Raw genomic sequence first — 26854 nt, forward strand, 5'->3', positions numbered from 1 at the left:
CTTCCAAAGTGAGGGGAAGCCCTGGTAGTCACGATAGTCACCACAACTAGTGTACTTATTTGAAGATTTCCTCACTATTCCTGTTCTGATAAGCACTCAAAACGTGGGATTGGTGATAGGGGTCACAGGGCAAATAGAGAAGTAAATCCCTCTTAACAGGGACACAGACAGCAATAAAAACCTAAAATATGTTTTTCCACTTTATCTAAAACTACAAAAAAAAGTTTTGCCTTCAGTTATATTTCAAGAGATTTGTGTAAAGGAGAGTTACACAGCACAGCCGGGAAGATGACACCATTTTGTTCTGTTACAGTAAAGAGGAATACTGTGATTGGGTCTTAGAACTGCTCCTTCCTCTCCCAGTTTGATTGTTATGTATAGGAGATTGCAAGAGGCTGATACTAAATCAAATTCAAGATACTTGAAATGAGGAGCGTTTGCTGATTAGACAAGGTGGAGTGTATGATGTCTGAATGGCACCCGTGCTGAGCAGTTGATCACTTGTTTTCTGAATGCTTAAGGCACGGTGCAGGACCTGGAAGCAAGTGGAGATAACTGGAGTAGTGGTGTCTACTTCAGTGATTTCCAGCTTCCAGGGGGACCAGTCAGGTATGTTATATGCATAGTTATAAAATATTCTTACCTGGAATTCATTTTTAACAATTTATAAATACAGAACAGTGTTGAATTTGTCCTTTTTTTATCTGTTTGAAGTTCCAGTTCATAAATCTCAATTCACCACACTCACAAACCTGTGAATGGATGCAGCAATAATAACTCGCACACATCGTGAGTAAAAACCAAGCGCTGAGATGGATATAAATAAATCTGAATAAATGCAAATAAATATACGTGAATAAAAATAAAAGGAGTACCGTGAATTGATCAATAAAATTAAGCTGCTATCAATGCAAGGTGATCAGAATCCCATAAAGTATAAAACATAAAATATAAAAGATTGAGGCGCTCTAAAAATTGATCAACCAATGTGCAAAAACTGTATCAAATCGCAAATAAATAAAATATCAAAAAAATGCTCAAATGAATAAATAATCAGATACACATATAGATGAATAAGTACCTATTAAATGGAGGTAAATAAAATCCTGGTGCTAATACATATACACATACCCCCCAAAAAATGATATGTGATGGTGTGTAGAAATAAATAAATAAATAATGGCGATCTGATAAAGAAGCAATCATAAGGTGAAAAGATTCCAGCGGATGGGAAAAAAGTTTGAAGATAAAGGATACAGTAAGGAATTTATATCAGAAAAAATTCAAGAGATCAATCAAACCCCAAGAGAGTTATTGATTCAAGATAAAATCAAGGATAACAAAGTTAATAATGATATACCCTTGATAATGAATTTCAGTGTCCAACATAAGAAAATGGAAAGAATTATCAAAAAATATTGGCCTCTTTTAAAATCAGACAAAACTCTCTGTAATATTTTACCGGATAGACCTCGCTTCATATATAGGCGAGTTCCAACATTAAGGGATCTAATAGCCAAAAATGTCCCAGAACCTCCCAAAAGAATGACAGAACTATCCTTCTTCCAGGGGAAAGGTTTCTTCCCCTGCAAGAGGTGCTATGCGTGCAAAAATACCCAACAAAATGGGCAAAAGTGCAATAAGTTTATAGCAACCAGCACCGGAAAAGAATATACTATCAAGGATTTTATATCATGTAGAACTGAAGGCGTAGTATATGTTTTGCAATGCTCCTGTTCACTGCAATATATAGGCAGAACTAAGAGGCCTATGTGGAAACGCATAAGGGAACATATTCAGAATATTAAAAAAGCTTTCCCTAAGCATAGTGTTTCCAAACATTTTGCTACGCACCACAACAGTGATCCTAAACAGTTAAAATTTTGGGCAATACAGAGATATAAACCACATTGGAGAGGCTCAAATAAGATAAGGGAACTCAGCAAAAACGAGTCAAAATGGATATTTGAGATGGGTACTCTTGCGCCTAACGGCTTGAACATAGAATTTGATCTTAATTGTTTCATATCAGACTACTAATATGCCATAATTATCCTAAATTATTTTAATATTTTGATATTTAAAAAAAAAAAAAAAAAAAAAAATTAATATTTTTTTTTTTTGGTCTTAATAACTAGCATAATACATTTTAATAATCCCCATTGCTAGCTTATATATAGTTTATATAAATTTTAACCTCTCATGAATAAGATTACACACAATTATGCATATGTTTATGCTATTTTTATAGTATGCATGTTGTTGGTATGCTGATGCATAATGTTGGCTATCTGTGTAATACATATGGCCAAATAGATATTTATAGCTTATACATTTTTGGTACATTGATGCATATATGGACTAGTTGCATAATACATTTAGCCAAATAGATTTGCCTTGGATGGTGCAATGTGCTAGTATATTGATAACCTTCTTAGGTAAATGCACAGTGATGGATTTTAGGGACCCTTGGTAATTTGTATTACGTTGTCAGGTTGACGTATCAGGGATTGTAACATTGATCTTTGCTAGGAGAGGTAGATCACTTTAAGATTTAAACCTTAAGTGTGCAATACCGATACATATCACTGGAGGGAGCCTGTTACCATATAGTCAATGTTTCTATTTACGTTTTTTTACTTTCTGTTATATTTGTATCTGTTTATCCTTTTAACCTGTGATTATAAATATACATTTCTCTTTTAATAAGTATGTAACAATTAAACATTGTTTTAAATAAATATTTACACGCCAGTATAAGCAGTATGATGATCCAATGAACACAGCACTGTCTCCATGGTAACCAGAATGCCATAGGACTTAAATACAGAGACCGTGGCTTCTTGCGTTTATCCTTGAGAAAGTCACGTGTCAGTGACGCAACGCGTGGGAGGAGCCTAGGACGTTCACTGCTGCATGACACATCGAGCTGAACAGCAGCGGTTTCTCTATGGGAAGCCTCGTCCACAGCGGCTGACTGCAATCTGCATACCTGAATGCCTTTATTTAACCAGGCGCATGTGAGTGTATCTCTTAAGCTGTTTGCTTGTGTACTTTCTTCTAGTTCACTGCGCAATGATATATCTTTTTGCTTGCTTTTCATAAAATCATTCCCTTGAGAACCAAACTACCAACAGTATCATGGCTGAAGTGGGATGTAAGAAAAGCCAAAAATCATGAATAACGATCAAGCACAGTGAATCAATTAATTTGATTAAGGAATGAACTACTGGGCCAATTTCATTTATTTTTTGGACTAACTTATCTCCGCTGGAATCTTTTCACTTTATGATTGCTTCTTTATCAGTTCGCCATTATTTATTTATTTATTTCTACACACCATCACATATCATTTTTTTGGGTGTATGTGTATATGTATTAGCACCAGAATTTTATTTACCTCCATTTAATAGGTACTTATTCATCTATATGTGTATCTGATTATTTATTCATTTGAGCATTTTTTTGATATTTTATTTATTTGCGATTTGATACAGTTTTTGCGCATTGGTTGATCAATTTTTAGAGTGCATCAATCTTTTATATTTTATGTTTAATAACTCGCACACAGTCTAGGTTCTATCAGTATAACTTGTATTGTGGCAAAGCAGAACTTGTATTGTAGCAAAGGCAAAACTGTTGGAGAGGGCCCAACCGGGAACACTCAGGAGTGCCAATAGCGTATAGCAGAGCAGGCATCAGTCAAACTGACAGCATATGTCTGGAAGGGCGGAATGCGGCCTGGCTGTCTCATACCCAATCGAGAAGATGTTCAATAGAATTGCAAGCCCTAAGCTTTCCCTTCTTGTCTAGAACCTTTCCCTGCTGCCAATACTGTTCCTGACAGACGGGTAACCTATCCCTACACTACCCACACGTGAAAGTGTGCAAAAAGGACTTAAAAAAACTCCAAGATGGCCACCAATGGTCACCTTGATGCAGTGCAGCCAACCAGAACGCTGCCCCCAGGAACCAGAAACCACAAAGAAACCGAGTTTCCCCCTGACTTCCTCTCCAAGCTGGGATGCCGTTCCAGTCAGGCGCCACCTACAGTGGAGGAAGCAAACTGCACCTGCCTACAAACTTACTCTTTGCCTATGCAAGGTGTGTGGATAGCCCATCTCTAACAATAGCTAGATGTTGGTCAGCTGGTCCAATTAACAAAACTGTTAGAAATCCATGCATTAAGTCATTAGATATGTTTGGTTTTTATTTTAATCTAAGCACCTTCCTAATGGAGCTCTTCAAGGGTTTTTAAAGTGGTTCTAAAGCCTGAAGGTTCTATGCATGAAGGTAAAAACCTTCAGTGTGCAGCTCCCCCCTCTCTCAATAGCTGAGACACCTTGGCTCCCGCTGCTGTCAATCACAGACAGTGAGGAGGGAGCAGGGGTGGGGCTGAGCCATGCTGTGTGTCTTATAGACATACAGAGGCAGCTTGGGAGTGGGCACCATAAATGCCCCCAGAGCAAGCAGCTTGCTCTAGGGGCACTCAGCATGGGGGAGAAGCCTGGAGCGCCGGTGGGGCCGAGAAGAAAAAAAAAAATTTCAAATACTTGGAAAGGATGGAAAGAGTTTAAGATCACAAAGAAATACTCTGAGATAATGGGAATCTGAGAAAAAAAAAGATGCGGAGGGACTAAATGAAGGAAGATTATAACGCAGGTTTAAGGAATGTGGGATGGGAAAGGGGAGGGGGGGGTAGGGGAAAATTATATTTTTATGAATGAGAATTTTGAACAAAGTATTTTATATGATGTGAAATTTAATTTTAAAAAAATTATGAGAGAACCTGAAGCACTTCCAGATTCCATTCAGCCTAGAGGAATCAGAGGATCAGTGATTGGCAGTTCACCGATCTCCATCCTGATCCCCCCTGCAAGAGGAAAAAGAGGAGCAAGGCGAGGTGAGAGACCATAAAGGGGGGGCAGGTGCTACAGTACTTTCCTAAAACAATGTGTGCCTGCAAGAGGAAGATAATGTACTGTCCCTCATTAAATATAAGGAGGAAAAAAAGGAAAGACAATCAACACTCTGCTGACTCCCTTATAGAAAAGAAGCATTTAATTTCTTCCATGCCACATCTAAAAATACAGAACAGGGTACTGTGTGCTGCTTCCACCAACTGGACATATATTATGCTGAAATGTGAATGCACACAGAGAAAACACAATTATTAAAATCACCATATATGAATAATGAATGACCCTGATATTGTGTAGTCCTATAGCTTGCTGTATAATGAATTATTACTGAAGGATACAAGGCATCAAAAGCTGTCTAATTATTCAATAAGTGCTAAGAATAATGACTAGAATATTTAGTTGGCAGTTTAGTTGATGTAATTATGATCCTATAAAGTCAATTCTATGGTTTTACACTATAACTTTTAGAATAACGAGAGAAAATGGGACTTTGACTTTTTAGACACAACCAAACGATTATACAAAAATATATTTTTTATTATAAAACACATAAAAAATGTGATTACATGATGTCTAAAAAACCCACATTGATAGATCAGCATATAATTGATACGATACCACTACTGTACAAAACCATAATAATTCTGCAAGGAGACTAGAAGATGAATCAAAGTCATTCCATAGTATACAAAAATCCAGGAGTGTGGTTTAATTACAGGGAAGCGGTAGAATGATGCTCAAAAAAGAAATTTCGCTCTACATGTTGCGCGCTCCTTGCGCTTCTTCAGGAGCGTTTACATTGACTATCGAACAAAATGGAAAAGAGAGACATACATAAATATAATACATAATTACAAAACAAGTTAACAACATAATATACACATAGTGAGCTGATCCATCTGAACCCCTAGTGGCCAGACCCAAGCATCTTGATGCACACAGAGAAAGACAAACCAGAATACTATGGGAACGTGTATAACATAGTAACACAACAGTGTGTGTAGTCAAGTTCGCATTTGTTTGTCAGTGCATATTATTATAGTACGTATTTGATTTTCAGTGCGTTCTTCTCAAGCCTTGCTGTTTTTCAGTGCTTTCTGTTAGTTCGTTCTGGCCAGCCGACCGTTTTGAAGCCATGTTGCGGGTGCGTACTCGTCATAGAGTTCATGCTGTGCAGGGGCTTGGTGTTGGGGTTCTTACTTTGACCCAAGTCCAGTCCAAGAACAGGGCGAGGAGGAGTTCATGGACGAAGAATTGGTTGTTCCAGCGTGTCCAATTCTCTCATATGCCATTTTTTGCAGGAGATTCAGGAGAATAATCCTGATGATTTCAGGAATTATCTCCGGATGACGGGCCCCGTTTTTCACCGTTTGTTGGCTTTGCTGTCCCCTTATATTGCGAAGCAGGACACCTGCATGCGGCAAGCCATCACTCCTGAGCAGAGGCTAGTCGCCACGTTGCGGTACTTGTCGACGGGGAGAAGTCTGTAGGACATCAAGTTCTCGACAGGTATCTCCCCCCAGGCTCTGGGGATCATTATTCCAGAGACCTGTTCTGCCATCATTCAGGTCCTGCAGGAGGACTACATTAAGGTAAGATTTCTCCTTTAACATCACATTCTATGTATTTAATGTTTGCTAATGTATTGTATTTCTTTCATCATTCCCTAATTACCATGATTGTAAAATGTTGTGAATGTCCTCATGCATGCTGGAAGTTTTTAATGCTCTTTTTTGTCCTTCATGCATCTTTGCCTTCACAAACCTCCCCAGCATGCTATCCTGGGCCCATACACACCTAGCCTAGTCACTTGCACATTTGCCCAACCCATACACACTATACCTACCTCTTTTGTGGTCAAATTTATGGATGAATTCCCCAAAGCATGTAGTGAAAGGGCCTGCCTGAATACTTTCAAATGGTACTGTTTAAAGTTTTTTTTTCCTCCTATTATCTTGATAAGTAATTGCAGAATGTAAAAATGTGCTTCAATTAGGACAGTGTGTATTTCTATTTTTGTATTATGACACTTCTTACCTGTCCAGTGGGCTGCCAATAGTGTAAGTAAGGAGGGGCTGGCCAAAGTAAAACACATTATTTATGCATTCCGCTCTTAATGAAGTGGAGATAGTTACCTGTCCAAAACATCCCCCCCTAACATTTTTACAATGGGCCATCAGAAGGGGGGGGGATCTGATAAGTGGACCTTATACTTTTGTCTTTAAATACTCCTTCAAAAAAATGTTATACTGATGTTGGCCAAGAATGTTTGTGTCTAATCTGCTTGCAAAGTTTATGTGCAAAATGGCTATTTTTTTTTTTCTTGTTTGACTCCACAGTTTCCTTTAACGCCACAGGAATGGCAGACTGTGGCATCCCACTTTGCTGATCATTGGGACTTTCACAACTGTGGAGGGGCAATTGATGGGAAACACGTCCACATAGTCCCACCCCCCAACTTGGTCACACTATTACAACTATAAGGAGTTTAATAGTTTTGTGATGTTGGCGGTGGTGTCGGCGACATACGAGTTCCTCTATGTGGACGTGGGGAAGAATGGCCGGATGTCGGATGGTGGAGTCATCTCCCAGACAGGGTTCTACAGGCGTCTCCAGAGTGGTGGCTTGGGATTGCCACCTCCGGAAGAGAACGTGGAAGGACTCCCGTTTGTGTTTGTTGCTGATGAAGCATTTGGTCTGGGTGAACACCTGATGTAGCCGTTCCCGATGAGGGCGCTCACCCCGGAGCAGAGGGTTTTTAATTACCGATTGGCCATAGCCAGAAGAGTGGTGGAGAACGCTATCGGGATAATGGCCAGCCGGTTCCGCCTATTCCTCACTGCAATTAACAGCAGAATATAAACTTAATCACATAATTCTTGCCTGCTGCATTTTACTTTTTGTGCAAAAATGCAGCAAACTATGTGGCCTCAGTTGGGTCTGAGGCCGGATTCTTACCAGATCCAACAGTGACGGCTCTTGAAGCTGGCCGTCCTGGCTTGCCCCCCCAAAAGTAGAGTACTTTGCAGGTAGGGGGGCCATTGATATGCTACCAAATGTCTGAGACATTTTTTAAATAAATATATTTTTGAAACAGAACTAATATTTCATTTGATTTACTGCTTGATTTTCTTTTAGCTGTCTCCTAGGTTCTCCAATGGGCTTTTTTTTTGGCCTTTTTCTTCAATAGTGCAAACGTAATTTATTTGATACATGAGGTGACAATCTCTTCTTCAGGGAAATATTATGTTGTGGGTCTGCTACACACACACACACCTTGTTTTTGTTGTTAATGTCTGTAATGCATTAATGATAAAAATATTTATCATTTTCAGCACCATGAATGAGATTTGTGAATTCACGAAAATGGGCTGATTGTGGCAGTTTATAAACCACTGTAGGAGTTATTTACTAAAGGTAAATCTACTTTGCAATACAAGTGCACTGCAAATGTGCACTTGAAACTGCACTGAAAGTGCAAAGTGGATTTGCCTTTAGTAAATAACCCCCATTGTCACTGTAAACACCAACTTACTCCAAAAACTGCTATTGAGCATTAAAAGAAGAAGCCCTTATTGTTGAGTAGAAAACATTTTACTCAAAGCACATTCACATGTGCGTTTAGAAAAGGGTTTTTGAACAAACCAACATCTTTGGTGTTTAACATTTTTTTGTTACATTAGAAATAGCCTTTTTTTGGTTAAACAGGCATGTTTCAAAACATAACATACACAACTCAGGAACTTACAAAAAAAAGAGGGGAGGACACCTTAATTCATCCAAGAATAGGTTCAGGGGAAGACGGATAGGGGAAAGGGGGATTTACCACCCAATGAAACAATTAATCAAATTAATTATACCCCTAAGGTTACCCAAATCATTTGTCAATTAACTCAATGGTGTGTAGCTAACAAGCTATCAGATAGTTGTTCAATGGACCATAAAGATATATATGAGAAAAAAGAAAAGGGGGCAAGAGGAGGCCTCCTAAAAAAGATGGTCCGCTCAAGAACAAACTGTTGTGAACCTGAAAAAACTTTATTGTGTCAATTTACTAAATAGAAACATAATCCACTAACCATGTATATTTAAAAAATAGGGCAAAGAAAGTCCTATTGTGTGCTGGTGGCCACCACAGACATTACACATACATCAAAATTTCATGCACTCCCACTCATCAAATTAATGTCACTGAAGACCCGGGTCTGTACAATTTTCATGGGATTCCAGAGCAAGGAGATGGCTTCATGAATAATAGACATTCGGTCCTTCTAGGATAAAGTGCAAGTGCTGGTGAAAAACAAGGGTCCCATACAGATGTGAGCCAATAGCTGATTGGGCATATATGTGTGTCAACCGACAAGGAGAAAAGGGGGGAAGAGCGTCCTGATTGATTAGTGAACGACTGCAACTCCAAGGGGGGGAGGAGGAGGAATGGTGGAGAAGGAGCAGCCTCACATGTATAGCATTGAAGATAGACGGAGGATAGCCATAGATAAAGTGCCTCCTATATGTAAGGGTACATTTTTAGCTCACCGTCTGACGTCTTCAGTAAAGTCAAGGGCTGCTGATGACCGCACTCATGTGGATAAAAGACACGTTCATGCGGCATATAAGTTTATTGTAGACGTGGGCTGTTACTTCCAGGTATCCTCCAGCAAGATGTGCGGTGAGTCACAAGGTTCAAACATACTGACATTTCATACCTAGTAGATTAAGCAGTCATAGGGAACCCTCAGAGTCAATGTTCACCACAAAGGCTCCGTCTGATGTCCAAGATCAGGTTGAGACAGTTAAAATGTTCACATCCAATTTCGGGAATATCCTTGTTGATGTGTGAAAGTCTGTGTGCCACCTGCACATAAGTCAGATGCTGAGCGCTTTCGCTTGTTTCCAAGCTTCCTCAGAGCTTCCTCCTCCTCCCCCCCTTGGAGTTGCAGTCGTTCACTAATCAATCAGGACGCTCTTCCCCCCTTTTCTCCTTGTCGGTTGACACACATATATGCCCAATCAGCTATTGGCTCACATCTGTATGGGACCCTTGTTTTTCACCAGCACTTGCACTTTATCCTAGAAGGACCGAATGTCTATTATTCATGAAGCCATCTCCTTGCTCTGGAATCCCATGAAAATTGTACAGACCCGGGTCTTCAGTGACATTAATTTGATGAGTGGGAGTGCATGAAATTTTGATGTATGTGTAATGTCTGTGGTGGCCACCAGCACACAATAGGACTTTCTTTGCCCTATTTTTTAAATATACATGGTTAGTGGATTATGTTTCTATTTAGTAAATTGACACAATAAAGTTTTTTCAGGTTCACAACAGTTTGTTCTTGAGCGGACCATCTTTTTTAGGAGGCCTCCTCTTGCCCCCCTTTTCTTTTTTCTCAGGAACTTACAAAGTTCAACTTTGAAAAATTGAAGGCAATATGAGACATTATTATGTCCAAACTGTGTTGATGTTGCCTTCATCTGATGGGTTGATGTCACCCATGTAAAAGCCAAATTTTGAAGATGCACACAAATTGGGATTCAAACTGGGGATTTCCCTCCTGATCCCATGCCTAATGTCAACATGTGCTAGCTCCCATCATGGGGGATCAGTGGACGTGTTTTGGAGGTGCAACCCCTTCCTCTCACCTAATTGAGTTGGGAGGAAGGGGTTTCACCCAAAAAACGCGTACACTGATATCCCGTGATGGCAGATAGCACATGTTGACACACTGTGCGCATCTTCAAAATTTGGCTTTTAAAATACTTTAAAACTTTTTTAAAATTCAAAAATACACAATAAAACGGTACAATTTTGTTGTTTTTTTATATTCTGTCTAAAACATCAATGATGTTCTTCGTGTTTTTTTTGAACATCGTTGATGTTCTCCTTTATATTTTCCAAATCACGATTGCACCCCATTATCTCCCTGATGAGGATCTGGGCACTTTCACTTGTGAAATGAGATTCTTCTTCCACAACATCCACATTACCTACTGTAAAAGAAAAAAACACACCATGTATTATAGATATGCAGGCATCCATCTATTACCTGAAGCTGTGGTCTCAGACACTCACCTGTTGTGGTGACAATTTCGCCCACTTCATAAACCTTTCCTTTCTCCACATCCTCTGCTTGTGTTTTGGTGACTTCCCCTTCTTTAGGAGGTGGGGGGTCCCTGGTGTCCTCAGATGTCTCCTGAGTCTTTTCTCCTCTATGTGAATAAAAAAGGTATACTTAGCACACAGTAATTTGAGGGCAGAAACAGGAATATGAAACATTGCTTGGAAGTGTCGTACAATTGTCTGTTTTGGCAGAGTTCCAAGCTAAAGACATTTTTAGTTCCTTTCTAAAGCTGCAATACTTACCTTTTTTGTACAAGTTTCACACATGGAGACACCCCTAGTGTCCACTGGAGCGCTTGTGTGGGACACCCTAAAAAGTTTGTTCTGGTGTCCCACACTAGTGCTCCTGCTTCCAGATGTGTAAACAGCTGCTGAGTGTCCTCTCCTTACACTGAATCAAGTTTGCATTTCATTTTAGTTACAAACCCATCTAGACAACAATGTCATAAACTTCTTTGAATACAAATAGGCATGACTAAATGTAGTTAACTTGCATCTGCCAAAAACATCATATTAGTGGGTGAACGAACGATGTTTCCTATGAATGATTACTGTGCCCACGAACATGAAAGTTGCCATTTTAAACTGTACAACAGTAAAGAAAAGCACATGGAGCAGCATGCAAGTAATACGAATAATAGAAACGCACGACAAATACTTACTTTTTAGAAGCAGTTTCTGGACCTTTCTGTACTGATTGTGCTCCCTCAATTTGAGGTCTGACCATTGTTTCCTCAGTTGATCCTTGGATCGCAGTACCCAAAAATTCTTCTGAAGACTTTTCACAACTTTAGTCATGATCTTGGCTTTTCTGACATTTGAGTTTGGGTAAGGTCATGTCTTTTCCTCATATTTTCTTCTGCTCCTTTCCGATTCACTCCTCCTGCCTGCCGACCCTTTGAGGTTTTTATCTTATATCCCTTGCATTTTACAGATCTGGCTTTCAATTGAGGGTTCTATTTATTGCAACTGGTACTGCTTTACTGCATCCCTGAAATCCGGTTATTTCTTTCTTATCCCTTGGGACCGCTCTCAACTATTTACTATCATCTTATGATATCTTGATATAGGCAGCCCACGGATTATTATTGTTGATTAGCCACCCCTGGTAAGTGTCTATTTTTCAGAGTAACTGTTTGATTAAATTTGGTTTTGCCTTAGATCACTGCATGCCTATGGTGATTTGGGGTTATTCCCTTGTTTCCCCATCTACCTTTTCCTCCCCCCCCTCCCCTTTCTAGTCTCCTTGTTCTCTATCTTCTTCCTGCTTTTTCCTTCCCCCTTCTTCTCCCTCTCCCCCCATTTTCCTCCTCCTCCCCTCCCCCCCTTCCTTTCCCTTTCTGGACCCCACGCCCCCTCCCCTTCTCCCTCTCCCCCCGCCCTCCTCCTCCTCCCCTTCCTCCCTTCCCCCCTCTTCCTTTCCCTTCCTGGACCCCACCCCCCCTCCCCTTTTTCCCCCCTTTCCTCCCCCCTTTTCTCCCCCCCCTCCTTTCCTCCTCCCCCCCCCCTCCTCTCCTCCTTTTCCCCCCTCTTCCTTCCTCACCTTACCTCGGTCTCCTCTCCTTGTCCCTTCCATTCTCTTCCCCATTACCCCACCTTCCCAGCTCTCTACTCACCCGGGTAAGCACCTTTTCTAATTTTTAATAGTTACATACTTATAGATATTATTTCATTAACCAGAATTTGTCCACAATCCCCCGTGTCCGCCGGTGGGGGGGGGGGGTGTTTGTATGGGGTCCCACTATCCCAGTAAATCTTTCTGAGATGGTGAGCCAGCCTTCTATTTGCTAACATTATTGTATTCCTTTGTGTTTATGTTCTTTTGCTGTTAACTCTACTTTTGTCTAAATAAAAATTATTTGTAGATTTATCCCTCCTGAAGAAGCGGTTTCAACCGCGAAACCGGTTGAGGAAACAATCTCAGACACCCCTCTCCACAAGAAACTCTACGGTTTAACCCGTTTATGTTTATGTTTGTGTTAAGTGCGGTGTATCTAATTTGTTTTAATATGTTTCATATGTATTACTTTGTACATGTATTTTGTAATTATTAAAGTTTATACTTTTATATATTTCTGTTAACCCTATTGTATGATATGTCCCAATCTCTACTAGTAGGCGTGCATGCGTGGTTAGGCAAGTGGCAGCAACTGCCTCCACCCCTATATTTCTCCTAAACTTCCCGTCATAGTCAGCCCTCTTCAAGATGTCCACCATCTCCACCATCTCTACAAAGGACATATTTGAGGCCTTAAATCTCCTCCGGGATCGGGATGTTCGTGGCTCGGGGCTTTCCTCATTGCTGCTCTCCTCTGCATGCACCTGCTGTGTCTCCGCCATGTTCTCTACCCACTGCGCCGAAAGAGAAGGGGCAGGGAATACACTAGAATGAACGTCAGGGGCGGGCAGAGTTTCACGCATGCGCAGAGTATATAAAGTGTAACACGTACGTCATACGTACGATCTGTGAGGGGAAGCGACGATCGTTATAATGAAGGTACAATTTCAACTTGGTGCATCAGTGGCCTATACTGTTTATAAATTGAGGCCTATATTGGGTCAAGATTAGGAGAGTTTCACCTGACATTATGGTTTGTGTTGTGTTGTGTCATGCAGAGAAAATGAATGGGTTCAAAGACCACTGCTTCCTCCCAATATTCATAGAGAAATACAGGGAGCTGCCCTGTCTGTGGCAGGTCAAACACCCACATCACAATAACAAAATAAAGAGGCAGGCAGCACTGGAGAAACTGCTGGAGTTGGTGAAGCTGCAGGTCCCCACGGCAGACATCAACCAAAAAATTGGTGGCCTGAGGAGCACATATAATCGTGAGCATACTAAGGTCCAGAAATCCATGAGATCAGGAGCAGCAGCAGATGACATTTATGTCCCCAAGATGTGGTACCATGACAGACTTCATTTTCTGGCAGACCAGACTGAAGTCAGGGAATCCCTCTCAACCCTTCCTTCCACTCTTCCTTACAGGCTTCCTTCCACACCAGCTGAGGCTTCCGATGTCCACCCTGGGCCTTCCAGCCAGGAAGAAGTGAAGGAGCCCAGCTTGAGCCAGGTATAGCATTGTTCAACATATTTCTTGTAATAAAATAAATTATGTGAAATAGATGTTATTATTGAACACTAATTGCTGATTTAATAAAGTGTTTTACATATCAATAGACAGTAGTAGCCAAAAAGGTTTGGGACAAGAATGAAAAATGCTGGGGTCAGAATGATAGTCTTTTCTATTTGTTAACATTAAATTTGCAATAGTCATGAGCTGAAAATTGTGTGTGATTGATGAACAAAATACTAAAACTATGTCCCTTTTTCTTACACAAGAAAGTCTCAGCCAGGAGGAGGCTGTGGAATGTGGCAGCCAAGAGGTGGCAGGCGTTAGTGGCAACCAGGAGGTGGCAGGGGTTAGTGGCAGCCAGGAGGTGGCAGGGGTTAGTGGCCTGACACAATCTCAGGTCCTTCCCCTCCGCCTTCCACAAAAAAGTGCCAGGAAGTTGAGTACTGTGGAGAAGGCAGCGCTCAGGCTGATTAGGGAGGCTAATGCTGCCCTCAGAACCCCCCTCAATCCTCAAGAGGCCTTTGCCTCCATGGCAGCCTGCAAAATGCAGGGCATGGAGGAGGGCCAACGCATCATGTGTGAGGAAATCATTTATCTCACATTAAAGGGGTTGAGGGGCCAACTCACACCCAATACCCACCTGTGTGAGTTGGACCATCCTCCTCCTCCTGCCACACCTCCAACACCACAGCCACAGCCTGGAAGCAAGCGTGTAAGGAAGACAAGAAAGTGATGGCCTGGGTTCAGTCTGGTCTGACAAAAGATGCAGGGTGTTGTATGACCACAGTCTGGGGACATAGACGACATCTGCTGCTGTACCTGTTCTCTTGGAGTCCTGGACCGGATTGTGCTCACTATTATATGGACTCCTCAGGCCACCAATTTTGGCTGGCAAATAACTGATGTGTGCCCTGGGGTACAAAGTCTTCACAAATTTTAGCAGTTTCTCCAGCGTTGCCTTCCTCTTTATTTTGTTATGACCCATAATAAATGGATATTTTGTTTTTAAGAAATACTTGACTATGTGTTTAACTTCAAAAAGGACAGTTTGTGAGTAGGCAGGTACATTTCCAAAATACAATGTCAAATTAACAAGGGACACCAACACCAAACAACCTCCTTGAGATTAAAAAATACAAGATAATAATGGTGTTGTGGTAACTTGACACACAAAACGTGAAAAAATATTAGGGAGATCACTAAAAAAAAAAAAATAAATACAATAAAACAGGAGATCCTGATTAAACCCCCCCCCCCCCAAAAAAAAAAAAATATCACTATAAAAAGAAAAACAAAAAATTATTCTGGAGATCTGCCGAAAAAAAAAATTATATTCAGGAGATCACGAGAAATAATAAAGAAATCATTTTGTGAGAACTCTGTGTGAATATGAGCAGCAAACCACTTCATTCTTCTAGCATTCTAGAGAAGAAGAGAATGCTCTGCATTAAACTATTTTAAAAATTGCAGCGTGATGAATGTGCTATCTCCATTACGAACAGTAGTTTTCCCTCTCATAATTTATTCTGGGCATGCGTGACACTTTGTGCGTTGGAATTGTGTACACATGATCGGAATTTACGCAAACGGATTTTGTTGTTGGAAAATTTGAGAGCCAGATCTCAAATTCCGATGGAAACTATCCGATGGAGCCTAAACACTGTTGGAGTTTCCGACAAAAGGCTCCCATCGAACATTTTCCGTCGAAAAATCCGACCGTGTGCACGGGGCATAACACAATTCTATGAAGAAAGAAGGCAGTAGCCCCCTAGAGGCAAAACAGTTTATATGGGGAAGGTAAGTATAAATAGAGATACTAAAGGGTCCTTAAAAAAAGGAACCAACATAGTCAAGTGTATCTAATATAGTTACTGATACTAGAGGACCAATGAATGAAATAGTGTGTATTATAGCGTCTGGTGACACTGTTTAGCAAAGAAGTATACTTACTTTTTAATGTGGGATGAATTTAAAACATACGGTTAAAAACAACATTTATAAGCACAGAGATGCACCAAGTCACTGCGTTAGGGGAATAGAGATAAAACGCAGTCCTATCACAAGGGAAGACAGACAGAAAAAAAGATTACCTGTATTAAAGCACAGCAAAAGGGTAATAAATTAATACTATGCCAGAAACTTCAATTAAATTAATATAACATAATGAGCATAACTGGCAGGCTTACTAATAAAGGAACTCCCCAGGCAGAGCAAATGTTCATATATATGGTATTTTGACCAGAGGAGGGCAAGGGAATATTACTGATAGTGAGATGAATCACTTAATAATATCTAACCCAAGTAGAAAAGTAAGGGAATATTCACAATTAAGCCCAATTAGGTCATTAGTTTCAGAGGAAAGCGCTGGTAACTCCTGAAGTTTGTATCTAGGTAACAGACCTGCAGAAAGCACAGAAAGTATGTCAGAAGAGAATGTATATTGAAAGAAACTGGCATTAGCATAACAAGCATTGGCCAAAAAAAACAAATGTGATGACCTTGATGCAAAGGACCCCTCGCAAACAGCAGCCTCTCTCAGGCTGGTAGCTAGCTAGCTAAACAGTGTCACCAGACGCTATAATACACACTATTTCATTCATTGGTCCTCTAGTATCAGTAACTATATTAGATACACTTGACTATGTTGGTTCCTTTTTTAAGGACCCTTTAGTATCTCTATTTATACTTACCTTCCCCATATAAACTGTTTTGCCTCTAGGGGGCTACTGCCTTCTTTCCTCATAGAATTGTGTTACTATGTTATGCACGTTCTCATAGTATTCTGGTTTGTCTTTCTCTGTTTGCATCAAGATGCTTGGGTCTGGCCACTAGGGGTTCAGATGGGTCAGCTCACTATGTATATATTATGTTGTTAACTTGTTTTGTAATTATGTATTATATTTATGTATGTCTCTCTTTTCCATTTTGTTTTATAGTCAATGTAAACGCTCCCGAAGAAGCGCAACGAGCGAGCAACATGTAGAGTGAAATTTCTTTTTTGAACATCATTCTACCGCTTCCCTGTAATTAAACCACACTCCTGGATTTTTTTATACTATGCAATGACTTTGATTCATCTCCTAGTCTCCTTGCAGATTTATTATGGTTTTGTACAGTAGTGGTATCGTATCAATTATGTGCTGATCTATCAATGTGGGTTTTTTAGACACCATGTAATCAAAATTTTTATGTGTATAATAAAAAATATATTTTTGTATAATCGTTTGGTTGTGCCTAAAAAGTCCAAGTCCCATTTTCTCTCGTTATTCTAAAATTTATAGGACGTGGCACTGGCTACTGTTTTTGTATCCACAGGACCACCCCGTGATATGATACAACCAATTATCTCATTACACTATAACTTGTAGAGGAACCTCTATATAAAGGTCATATAAACCCCAGGCTGATTCATTAAAGAGTCACCTAAACGGATTGTTTCTATAGAATGGTCACATTTTCCATAGGTGACATCCATATAAGATAACATCCCCTAGACCAAAATGAGCAGTTAACCCTTGCAGTGTAGGGGAAGCCCAACTGCAAGGGAGGATTTTTAATTGCCCTGGAGTTGGGCTTTAAAAAATATAAAATGCAGATAAGTATAACAAAGTGTTTTCAGATTTTCTGCTTGGTCAGAAGGCAGGAAACAAGGAGATGGCAACAGCCTACCAATCATGAAAAACAAGCAGCAATGGCAGTTAGAAGGCCACAACAACCCGCACACCACCACCAATGCTAGGATAGTGGTGGCAGCAAGAAGGATACAACTGCCCATCTACCCCGATCACCAGGTTGACACAAGTAGGTCCATCCACCACCGCTGCCAGGCAGTAAGGGGGATGCAACAGCCCACCAACACTGCCAGAGAGTGAGGGCAGCAAGGAAGCCAACAGCCAATCATAGGTGGTGGAGGCATTCCCCAACCTGCAGCCACATGTATACAAGGGATGTGTAATAATATAGTAATAATAATAATAATATAATGTGGCTGCGGCGAGGGGAATGCCTCCGCCGTCTATGATTGACTGAGACTTAGGCAGGATAGCTTGGGCAGGTTCAGACTTGAGTCTGAACACCGCTGAGCTCATTCTTGATTAGCAGTTAGCTCAGGTATGTTCAGATCCTAGTCCAAACCCACTTGAGTGAGCCCACCAGGAACCTGGCACTGTACTGGGCCAATCATGAATGGCTAGGCAATCCCTGCGCTGTAGTTGCAAGTATACAAGGGTTCAGTACAGTGACAGCTTCCTGGCAGGCTCAATCAGGTGGGTTTGGAGTAGGATCTGAACATGCTTGAGCTTATCCCTACTGCTGATGACTAGGGATCAATCTTGGATTAGGACCGAACCAAAGAAGAAGCTATTACTTCCGCCCAATTAAAGTGGAATCAAAAACCCGCTTCTGAAAACTGGGAGCAGGCAGGCTCTTTTAAGTAAGAAAAGCCTACCTCCCTGCTTGCAGTCTTCTTTGGAATGTACACTGAGCTGTGCAAGCACAACTTAGTTTACATTCAGGCACAGCGCCTGTGCGCCAGGATGACTGAACTCCTGCGCATATGCAGGAGTGGCATCATCATCCCACGCCAACCAATGGAGATGGCTGGAACCAGGCACCCCGAAGAAGCTGGGTAGAAGATGACAGCACTGGCAAGGGGTCGGACTGTTAGAGGTTATTGCAGAGTTTAGATCCTAAAGTGGTTGTAAAGGTAGAAGGTTTTATACCTTAATGCATTCTCTTCATTAAAGCGGAACTCCGCCCAAAAAGGCAAGCTCCCCTTGTTTGCCTCCCACCCCCCCTTCCGCTGCCACATTTGGCACCTTTTGGGGGGAGGAGGAGTGGCGAAGTCCCTCGGAAGTTCGGCCCCCTTCCTGCTTCCCCCCTGCCAGGTCATTCAGAAAGTGAAGCGCACATGCACAGTAGGGAACTGGCTGTGAAGCCGAAAGGCTTCACTGACAGTTTCCCTTACAACGAATGGGGGCAGCAGCACCTGAGAGCCGACTGGAAAATCTGCTAGGGTGGCGATCGTGGGATCCCTTAACAGGTAAGTGTCCTAATATTAAAAGTCAGCAGCTACAGTATTTGTAGTTACTGACTTTTAATTTTTTGGGGCGGGGGGGCAGAACTCCTCTTTAAGGTAAAAAAAAAAAAAAAAAAAAGCCTTCTGTGCACAGGATCCCCCCTAGACCCCCCAAATATTTACCCAAGTCCAATCTTGATCCAGTGCTGTGCCTAGGAACAGCGGCTCTCCCCGCTCTCTCCTCTGTGGATTTGGAGGCAGCAGTGGAAGCTATCGGCTCCTGCTGCTGTCAAGCTCAGCCTGTGAGGAGAGAGCCGGAGGGGGGCCAAGCTGACTCACACAGCACAGCTTGGGATTGAGCTTGCATGAGCACCGCCATAGCAAGCGCCTTGCTATGTAGGCAATTGGCGGGAGGAGCCAGGAGTAGCAGCGAGGGACCTGAGAAGAGGAGGATCGGGGCTGCTTTATGTAAAACCACTGCCCACAGCAGGTAAGTATGACATGTTTGTGATTTAAAAAAAACAACTTTTAACTGTAGCCAAGATATTCCGCAAATGTGTGTACACAAAAGGGGTAAGGAAGGCTCATAGAGCCTAGGTTCACAGTGATGCGGGTTTGAAATCGTGCGAGTTCAGCTGAATTCACACAATTTCAAACCTGCATGTCAGTCTGACTTCGGGAGGGATTTCAGTGACACCAGTGCGGGTTCCTGCGACGATGTCTGTTAAAATTGCCCCCGAAGTCGCCAACAGTAGTACAGGAACTACTTTTGGGAATCGGTGCGGCGCCGCAAAGTCTGCATCACACTGATTCGGACAGTGCCGTTGCTGGCAATAGCCGACGAATTGACATGTCAAATCGCATGTCAAAACGGCCCGATGTGAACGTGGGCTAAATCATTGACCTATTAAGGCCAAATGCCCTGCCTGCAGTTGACTGGCCAGAAGTGGACCTCAAGGACAGCTTTCTTCTGGGTTCAGTCCCAACACAAGCCTGTCCCTACTGGTGACATTGTCAAGGAGAGGCGTTCACTTACCTGAACAGAATCCCTCTGTCACTGGGCCAGATTGCTGCTGAGGGAGTGACAACCCACTGGTCCAGTTAATGTGGGAGTGACTGTTGCTGTTGCTCATGTGACATGGTCCTTATTTAAAAAGAAAAAGTCCAATGAGATTAGGAAATGACAGTCACATGACTGAAATAAAGATAATATTCCTGGTGTATGTCTTTGTGAATGGAGCAGGGAAGAGAACTCCTTCAATATTATTAACTCCATCCTAATCAATAATAAAACATTTACAAAAACTAAGCAATGGTGCGGCCTTGTGGGGGTCACAGATATGGCACCCTATATTTACCAAGCTAAATAGTACCCATGGGACTCGTTCACACCAGCCCGCATGGAGCTTAAAAGAGAAGTATGGGTTTGGGTTTTCTTTCACCCCAATCATACTTACCTAGGTGGATGCTGCATCTGTCCCCCGGCGCCTCTACACTGAGAACCGAGCGATCGAACACCGCCAATGGCTCGGTTCTCTCACCTCCCCAAGCAGAGAGCTGCTGACTGTCAATCGGCAACTCTCCTGCTCTGCTCCTCCTCGCTCACTGGAGCGCTGAGCTGTGGAGGGGCGGGGAGCGGCTGTCTCAGCCTCTCAGCGGCTCGCTGAGAGGCTAAGACGGGTGTCAGTCCAGGCACCTGGCGATCCCAACTCCCATTGTCACGATGACATGGTGCCTGGACTGATTCCTGGTATGTCAGCAGAGAGCGGACTTGTCCGTTCTCTGCTGAAAACGGGTCACAGGAGTGCAAACTGAATTGTACTCCTGTGACCCATAGGAAAAGCCCAGCCAAACGGGCTTAGGCTGGACTTCTCCTTTAACCACTTGAGATCCGCGCTTTAGCCGAATGATGGCTACAGCGCAGACCTGCTTTGCCGGGACAACGTCCATTGACGTCATCCCGTGCACGAACGGCCTGCGCGCCCCCTACAGGGCGCACACGGCGCACTCTGTGATCAGCGAGTCTATGAGACTCGCCTGATCACAGATCGGAGTAAGGAGTCCCAACCCCTTAACACGTGATTAGCTGTCAGCCAATGACAGTTGATCATGTGATGTCAAAAGAGCCGGCAATCGGCTATTTTTCCTCCTCGCGCTGACAGCATGAGGAGGGAAAAAAAGCCGATTACCGGCAGCTGTGAGAGGGACATAAGTCCTGATCACGGAGATCTGCTGCCAGATCAACAGTGCCCACCTGTGCCCCCTGCCAGTGCCACCTAGCAATAGGCAACAGTGCCGCCTACCAGTGCCCACCATCAGTGCCCACAGTGCCACCCATCAGTGCCCACAATCAGTGCCTCAACAACAGTGCTGCACATCAGTGCCGCCCATCAGTGTCACCTACCAGTGCCCATAAGTGCCCATAAGTGCCCATCAGTGCCATCCATCAGTGCCCATCCGTGCCACCCATCAGTGGCCAGTGCTGCCTTATCTGTGTCCATCAGTGACGCCTTATCTGTGCCTATCAGTGCCGCCTTATCTGTGCCTATCCGTGCCAATCAGTGCAGTCTATCAGTGCCGCCTCATCAGCGCATATCAATGAAGGAGAAAAATTACCTGTTTGCAAAATTTTATAACAAACTATGAAATATGATTTTTTTTCTTTTTTTCCAAAATTTTCCATTTTTTTTTTGTTTGTCAAAAAATAAAAATCCCAGCTCTGATTAAATACCACCAAAAGAAAGCTCTATTTGTGGGAAAAAAATGATAAAAATTTCATTTGGGTACAGTGTTGTATGACCGCGCAATTGTCATTCAAAGTGCGTCAGCGCTGAAAGCTGAAAATTGGCCTGGGCAGGAGGGGGGGGGGGTTTAAGTGCCCAGTAAGCAAGTGGTTAAAAGAGAAGTATGAGAATAAAAAAGAAAAAAAAAATCATACTCACCTAGATGGCTGTAGCATGGACCTGGTCTGCATCTCCCCTGCCTGGCTCTAATGCCGTGTACACACGGGCGGACTTTTCGGCATCAAAGGTCCGACGGTCTTTCCGACGGACTTCCGCAGACTTTCGAACGAATGGATTTGCCTACACACGATCACACCAAAGTCCGACAGATTCGTACGTGATGACGTATGACCGGACTAAAATAAGGAAGTTGATAGCCAGTAGCCAATAGCTGCCCGAGCGTTGATTTTCGTCCGTCTGACTAGCTTACAGACGAACGGATTTTTCGACCGGACTCGAATCCGTCGGAAAGATTTGAAACATGTTTTAAATCTAAAGTCCGTCTGATTTTCGACCGAAAAAGTCTGCTGCAGGTCCGATGAAGCCCACACATGGTCGGATTGTCCGACGGATTTGTTCCGTCGGACCAGTCTGGTCGAAAAGTCTGCCTGTGTGTACATGGCATAAGACTGAGAACTGAGTGATCACATTACTGCTGATCACTCAGTTCTTGGTCTTCAGTGAGCAGAGTGGTGACTGTCAGTCAATAGCTCTATGTTCTGCCCCCCCAAAGCTCATTGAAGTGCCAGGCTGTGGAGGGGGTGGCGGGAGCAGCTGGTTAAGGTTCTCAGTGGCGCGCTGAAAGGCTGAGCCAACTGCCAGTCAGGCCAGTGGTGTATTTGGGTTTTGTGCTGCCCTAGGCATGACTAAACTTGTGCACCCCCCAATTTAAATATGACCCACCCCTTCCTGTCAAGATCACACCCCTTCCTGTTTAAGACCCGCCCTGTCATCTTTGTGGCAGGAGGACAGAGGGACGTGGCATCTTTTGATTAGGGGGGGGGGATAAGGGGATATGTGCTGAGGGGGTGCTTTGAGAATCAGATCCCCCCACTAGCACATGCCCTCTCCCCTCCCAAAGCACTCCCCAGCACATATCCTCTACCCCCCCTCTCCTCCCATCACTCCACCATGTGTGCATCTGTGCTACCTGCCCCCCCCTTCCCGGGTTACTGTGTCCCCCTCTACTGTAAACAATGCACAGGCCTCAAAACAAAAGCACGGCTCTTGCAGTGCACTCATGTCCCTCCTCCTGGCTGTGTACACAAGAATATTAGAGCCGAGGAGGGGGAACCTCAGTGAGCTGTATGCTCCTGTCAGTGGGAAAAAGGTGTTGGCTGCCACAGAAAGGTGATCGCCGCGTGTGGGACCCTGGGCGGCTGATGTCACGGGTGCCCACGCTAGCGCGCCCCTGTCAGGGCAGTTACTGGAGCTCTGTGCGGGAACTTGTTGTGGCACTGGGCTCTAGGATTCAGCCCGAGTTCCCTAATGTGTGGGAGCCGGGAGCATTTTTCGTGCGGGGGGGGCAGCTTTTTTTTCCGACCCCCCGAAAAGTGGCGCCCTAGGCCTGGGCCTTGTCAGCCTAGGCTAAGACACAGCGCTGAGTCAGGCATCTTGGCAGATCCTGACATTATTGTCAGGATCCCTGTAGAGCCTGGATCGGCTCGGTGATATCAGCCACCAGCAGACTTTAACTCGTTGCCAGCTGATTCTGGGTCACAGCAGAGTCAAACTAAAGCCTCGTACACATGGTATGATTGTTGGCCATCCGAGCATCTGATTTTTGTCAAAATCACGTGTGCCAGGATCTTGTCTTGCATACTAACGACACACAATTGTCGGCCAACAAACACAAACGTAGTGACGTACTAGGTGGTATTTCAGCTCTGTGTGATGGACTTGTGTACACAAGGTACGAAAATCTGACAACAGACCGTTGTCCGCTGAAAATTTACTAGCCTGCCATCCAACATTTGTTGGCGGAAGGTTGGACAACAATTGTCTGATTGAGCGTACTAAGGGTCAGATTTTAGGCAAACGGTCTGTCAACACACAATTCCCTGCCGAAAAAACGATTGTGTGTACGAGGCTTTAGAGCAATCCTGAGACCTATAGGAGAAGTACAGTACAGCCAAAAGAGCGTCAGCCGTACTTCTCCTTTAATGCTTGTGTGTTGTGAAGGGGGTGCAATGCATTGCACTGTTTATTTTTTTAACTTTATTTAAATGTCACAAAACATATTATGTGCAGCTCTATGTACCAGCATATTCTGTTGGGATGATGCTGTGTATAAAAATGTATACACTGTAGCAGTCAGCATTGTACATGGTACCTAGCAGGAATATGGGGACCCCTCCACCCCATCTAAGACCAGAGACCACTCTAACCTGAACCACCTCGTCTATTAGTAGCACACACTGACCTGCCGATCCGCAGCGCTGTCTGATGATCTCCCTAGAGTCGGTCACGCAGCCGGTGTGTTGCCATAACAACAGGACGCTTCGGCCACTGGTTAGCCGATGCTGACGTGCAGGCACTTGCTTGTCCCTACCTCCGTGCGTCCTTGCGTGCTCGCTCCCGTACTTTTCCTCTTAGTATTCTGCCCACAGTGCGCATGCCCTGTCTGTGTCTTTGCGCGTCATTGGTCCGCGTTATGGTCACGTGACGAGGCCGCGTTTTCATTCATATCACAATGTGACTTGTGTACACCTATGTACTTCACATTCAGTGTACTCCTCCATTGATAGTGTCTGCTGACAGGCATTACAATGAAATTGCTAGATAAACCTGGTCATACCTGAGAACTTTCAGGAAACTGTTACCAGTGTGCTTCCATGTTGCTGTAATGCTCATGTGTTATTGCAGCAAGGCTGCAGATTATAGCAGACCAAACAATGGCATCATTTGTTCCAATACAGCGCACCACAACACACACCACCAGTGCGTTACCATGCAAAGCTCGTATGTGAAAATAAATGACAACGTCATGCACTGGGGGAGATTTACTAAACCTGCAGAGTGCAAAATCTGGTGCAGCTGTGGATGGTAGCCAATCAGCTTCTAACTTTAGTTGTTCAATTAATAATGCCAAAAAAAAAAAAAAAAAAGCTGGAAGCCGGTTGTTCAGAGTTGCACCAGATTTTGCTCTCTCCAGTAAGTAAACCCCCCCCCCCCTGTACATGTTACTTCAGCACAAAGTAATGATGAGGAGGAGGGGGTATGGCAGTACTGTATCTTGTCACTGTGAACTGAAGTAGTTATTAGTGGCAGGGGCGTATCTACCAAGCAGCAAACAAAGGGAGGCATTTTTCAGAGGGGTGTTGCCAACCTACCAGATTGAAATTTGCCGACGCGACACCCAAAATTTACTGGCACTGACAAGTTTTTACTGGCATATTTAAAAGTTACAAAATGACAGTTTTAAGTGCAAATTTCAGTACTTAGGCTACAAACATATACAGTATGCAATTAGCAAAGTGATTTAAAGGTAGATATTAAGGCAAAAGCATATTTCTTATTTTATTTTCGATATAGTAAATAAGTAGCTCAGGGACAGGAATCGAGAGGACAAGAAATTAGAATGGGCGGCACACAGACATGCAACTGACTCTCACAGTGACACCGATAGCAGTGTACAGCAGCACAGATGGTCTCAGCCAAACGTCACAGCCGTATTTTTTACTGGCAACCTTTTTCTTTCACTGGCATTTACTGGCAGCAGAAAAGTGCCCATTTTTTACTGGCTGCCAGTAAAAATACTGGCGGTTGACAACACTGGTGGCGCCGCACCTCAGATGACCGCACTATAGCCGAATGATTGCTACAGTGTGGTCGTCCAGTTCTAGGAGGGCATCTATTGATGCTCTCTCAGAACCGCGCACCCTGCAATACGCATCCAACTCGCTCTGTGATTACTGTGTCTTTCAGAGTGTGCATAGTTGCCAGCAGTCACAATTTGGCCGGGACGTTTACGGAATTCAGACCCATGTCCCGGTCTGAGCCTGCCCCGGGCAGATTCCCGGAAAATAGGTTTTGTCTTAGGCAGGGGTAGACTGGGCCAGGGTGTCTGATTCCCCCATGACAAAAGTCGCTGTTGTCACCCGGTGTCATCCTGGCCCACCCACATAGTAAACTGGGTGGGCTGGTAGTCGGGACTGGGTGATGGAGGGAGAGGGAGGGCTCTAACAGACTTCAGTCAGCTACTGGCTGAGGAGGAAGCAGGAGGCAGGCTGAACCACATCACAGCTAGGGTTGCCACCTGTCCAGGATTCACCCGGATAGTCCGGGTTTTGAATCATGTGTCCGGGTTTCAGTCCACCTGAAACCGAACACATTATTCAGACCAGGCTGTGGCTCCCCAAGTAACCAAGATAGTCATACACAAATCTGTTGCCGTCCGGGAGCTGTGGGCAGCTGTTTGGGGGCAGGTTTAACTGAAGAGTGGGGTGATAATGTCAGCAAGAGAAATTTGGCCACACCCACTGTGTGCCAAGGCGCACTCTGTGCGCTACATCAAACAGCAATAATGTAATAGGAAGTCCCGTCTCCTGGGCTGCCATTGGACTACTGTTCTGTCTGTCATAGGAGATTCTCACTGTATGTAATCCATCAGCACTTGTACCGCCCCCCTCCCTGTCCAATCTAGGCTGCAGATGGGCATCGATCAGGCTGCACTGATGGCAATGGTGAGGCTGCTGCATTGATGGCAATGGTGAGGCTGCTGCATTGATGGCAATGGTGAGGCGAAATTGATGTGGACTTATGAGGCTGCATTGATGGCACTTGTGAAGCTGCAGATGGGCATTGATCAGGCTGCATTTATGGCAATGGTGAGGCTGCAGATGGGCACTGACCCTTATTTTGCTTCAAAGTGCGTTATTTAAAATTTAAGTTTTTTTTCCTGAAACTTCCCTCTTAAAATGAATGTGCGTGTTATA

The 26854-nt window shown here is 43.5% G+C and overlaps 1 protein-coding gene across 3 annotated transcripts in view; it reads right to left on the reverse strand.

The window, feature by feature from the left end:
- The window catches only part of PACRGL (parkin coregulated like), a 105261-nt gene extending 80731 nt beyond the window's left edge, over positions 1–24530 (reverse strand). Inside the window, exons 1-2 of one of the 3 annotated variants that reach the window (XM_073609394.1) lie at positions 24340–24528; positions 20171–20278 (exon numbers count right to left, since the gene is read on the reverse strand). In XM_073609394.1, the coding sequence (XP_073465495.1) occupies positions 20171–20267 (97 nt within the window). In that variant the 5' untranslated portion in view covers positions 20268–20278; positions 24340–24528. Of the gene's footprint in view, positions 1–20170; positions 20279–24339 lie in introns of all 3 variants that reach the window. The other 2 variants (XM_073609402.1, XM_073609408.1) reach the window with 2 other exon arrangements.
- Between the last annotated feature and the right edge of the window lie 2324 nt (positions 24531–26854).

This window comes from Aquarana catesbeiana, linkage group LG01 (genome assembly GCF_042186555.1).
Source record: "Aquarana catesbeiana isolate 2022-GZ linkage group LG01, ASM4218655v1, whole genome shotgun sequence".
In the NCBI taxonomy this organism is placed as follows: Eukaryota; Metazoa; Chordata; class Amphibia; order Anura; family Ranidae; genus Aquarana; species Aquarana catesbeiana.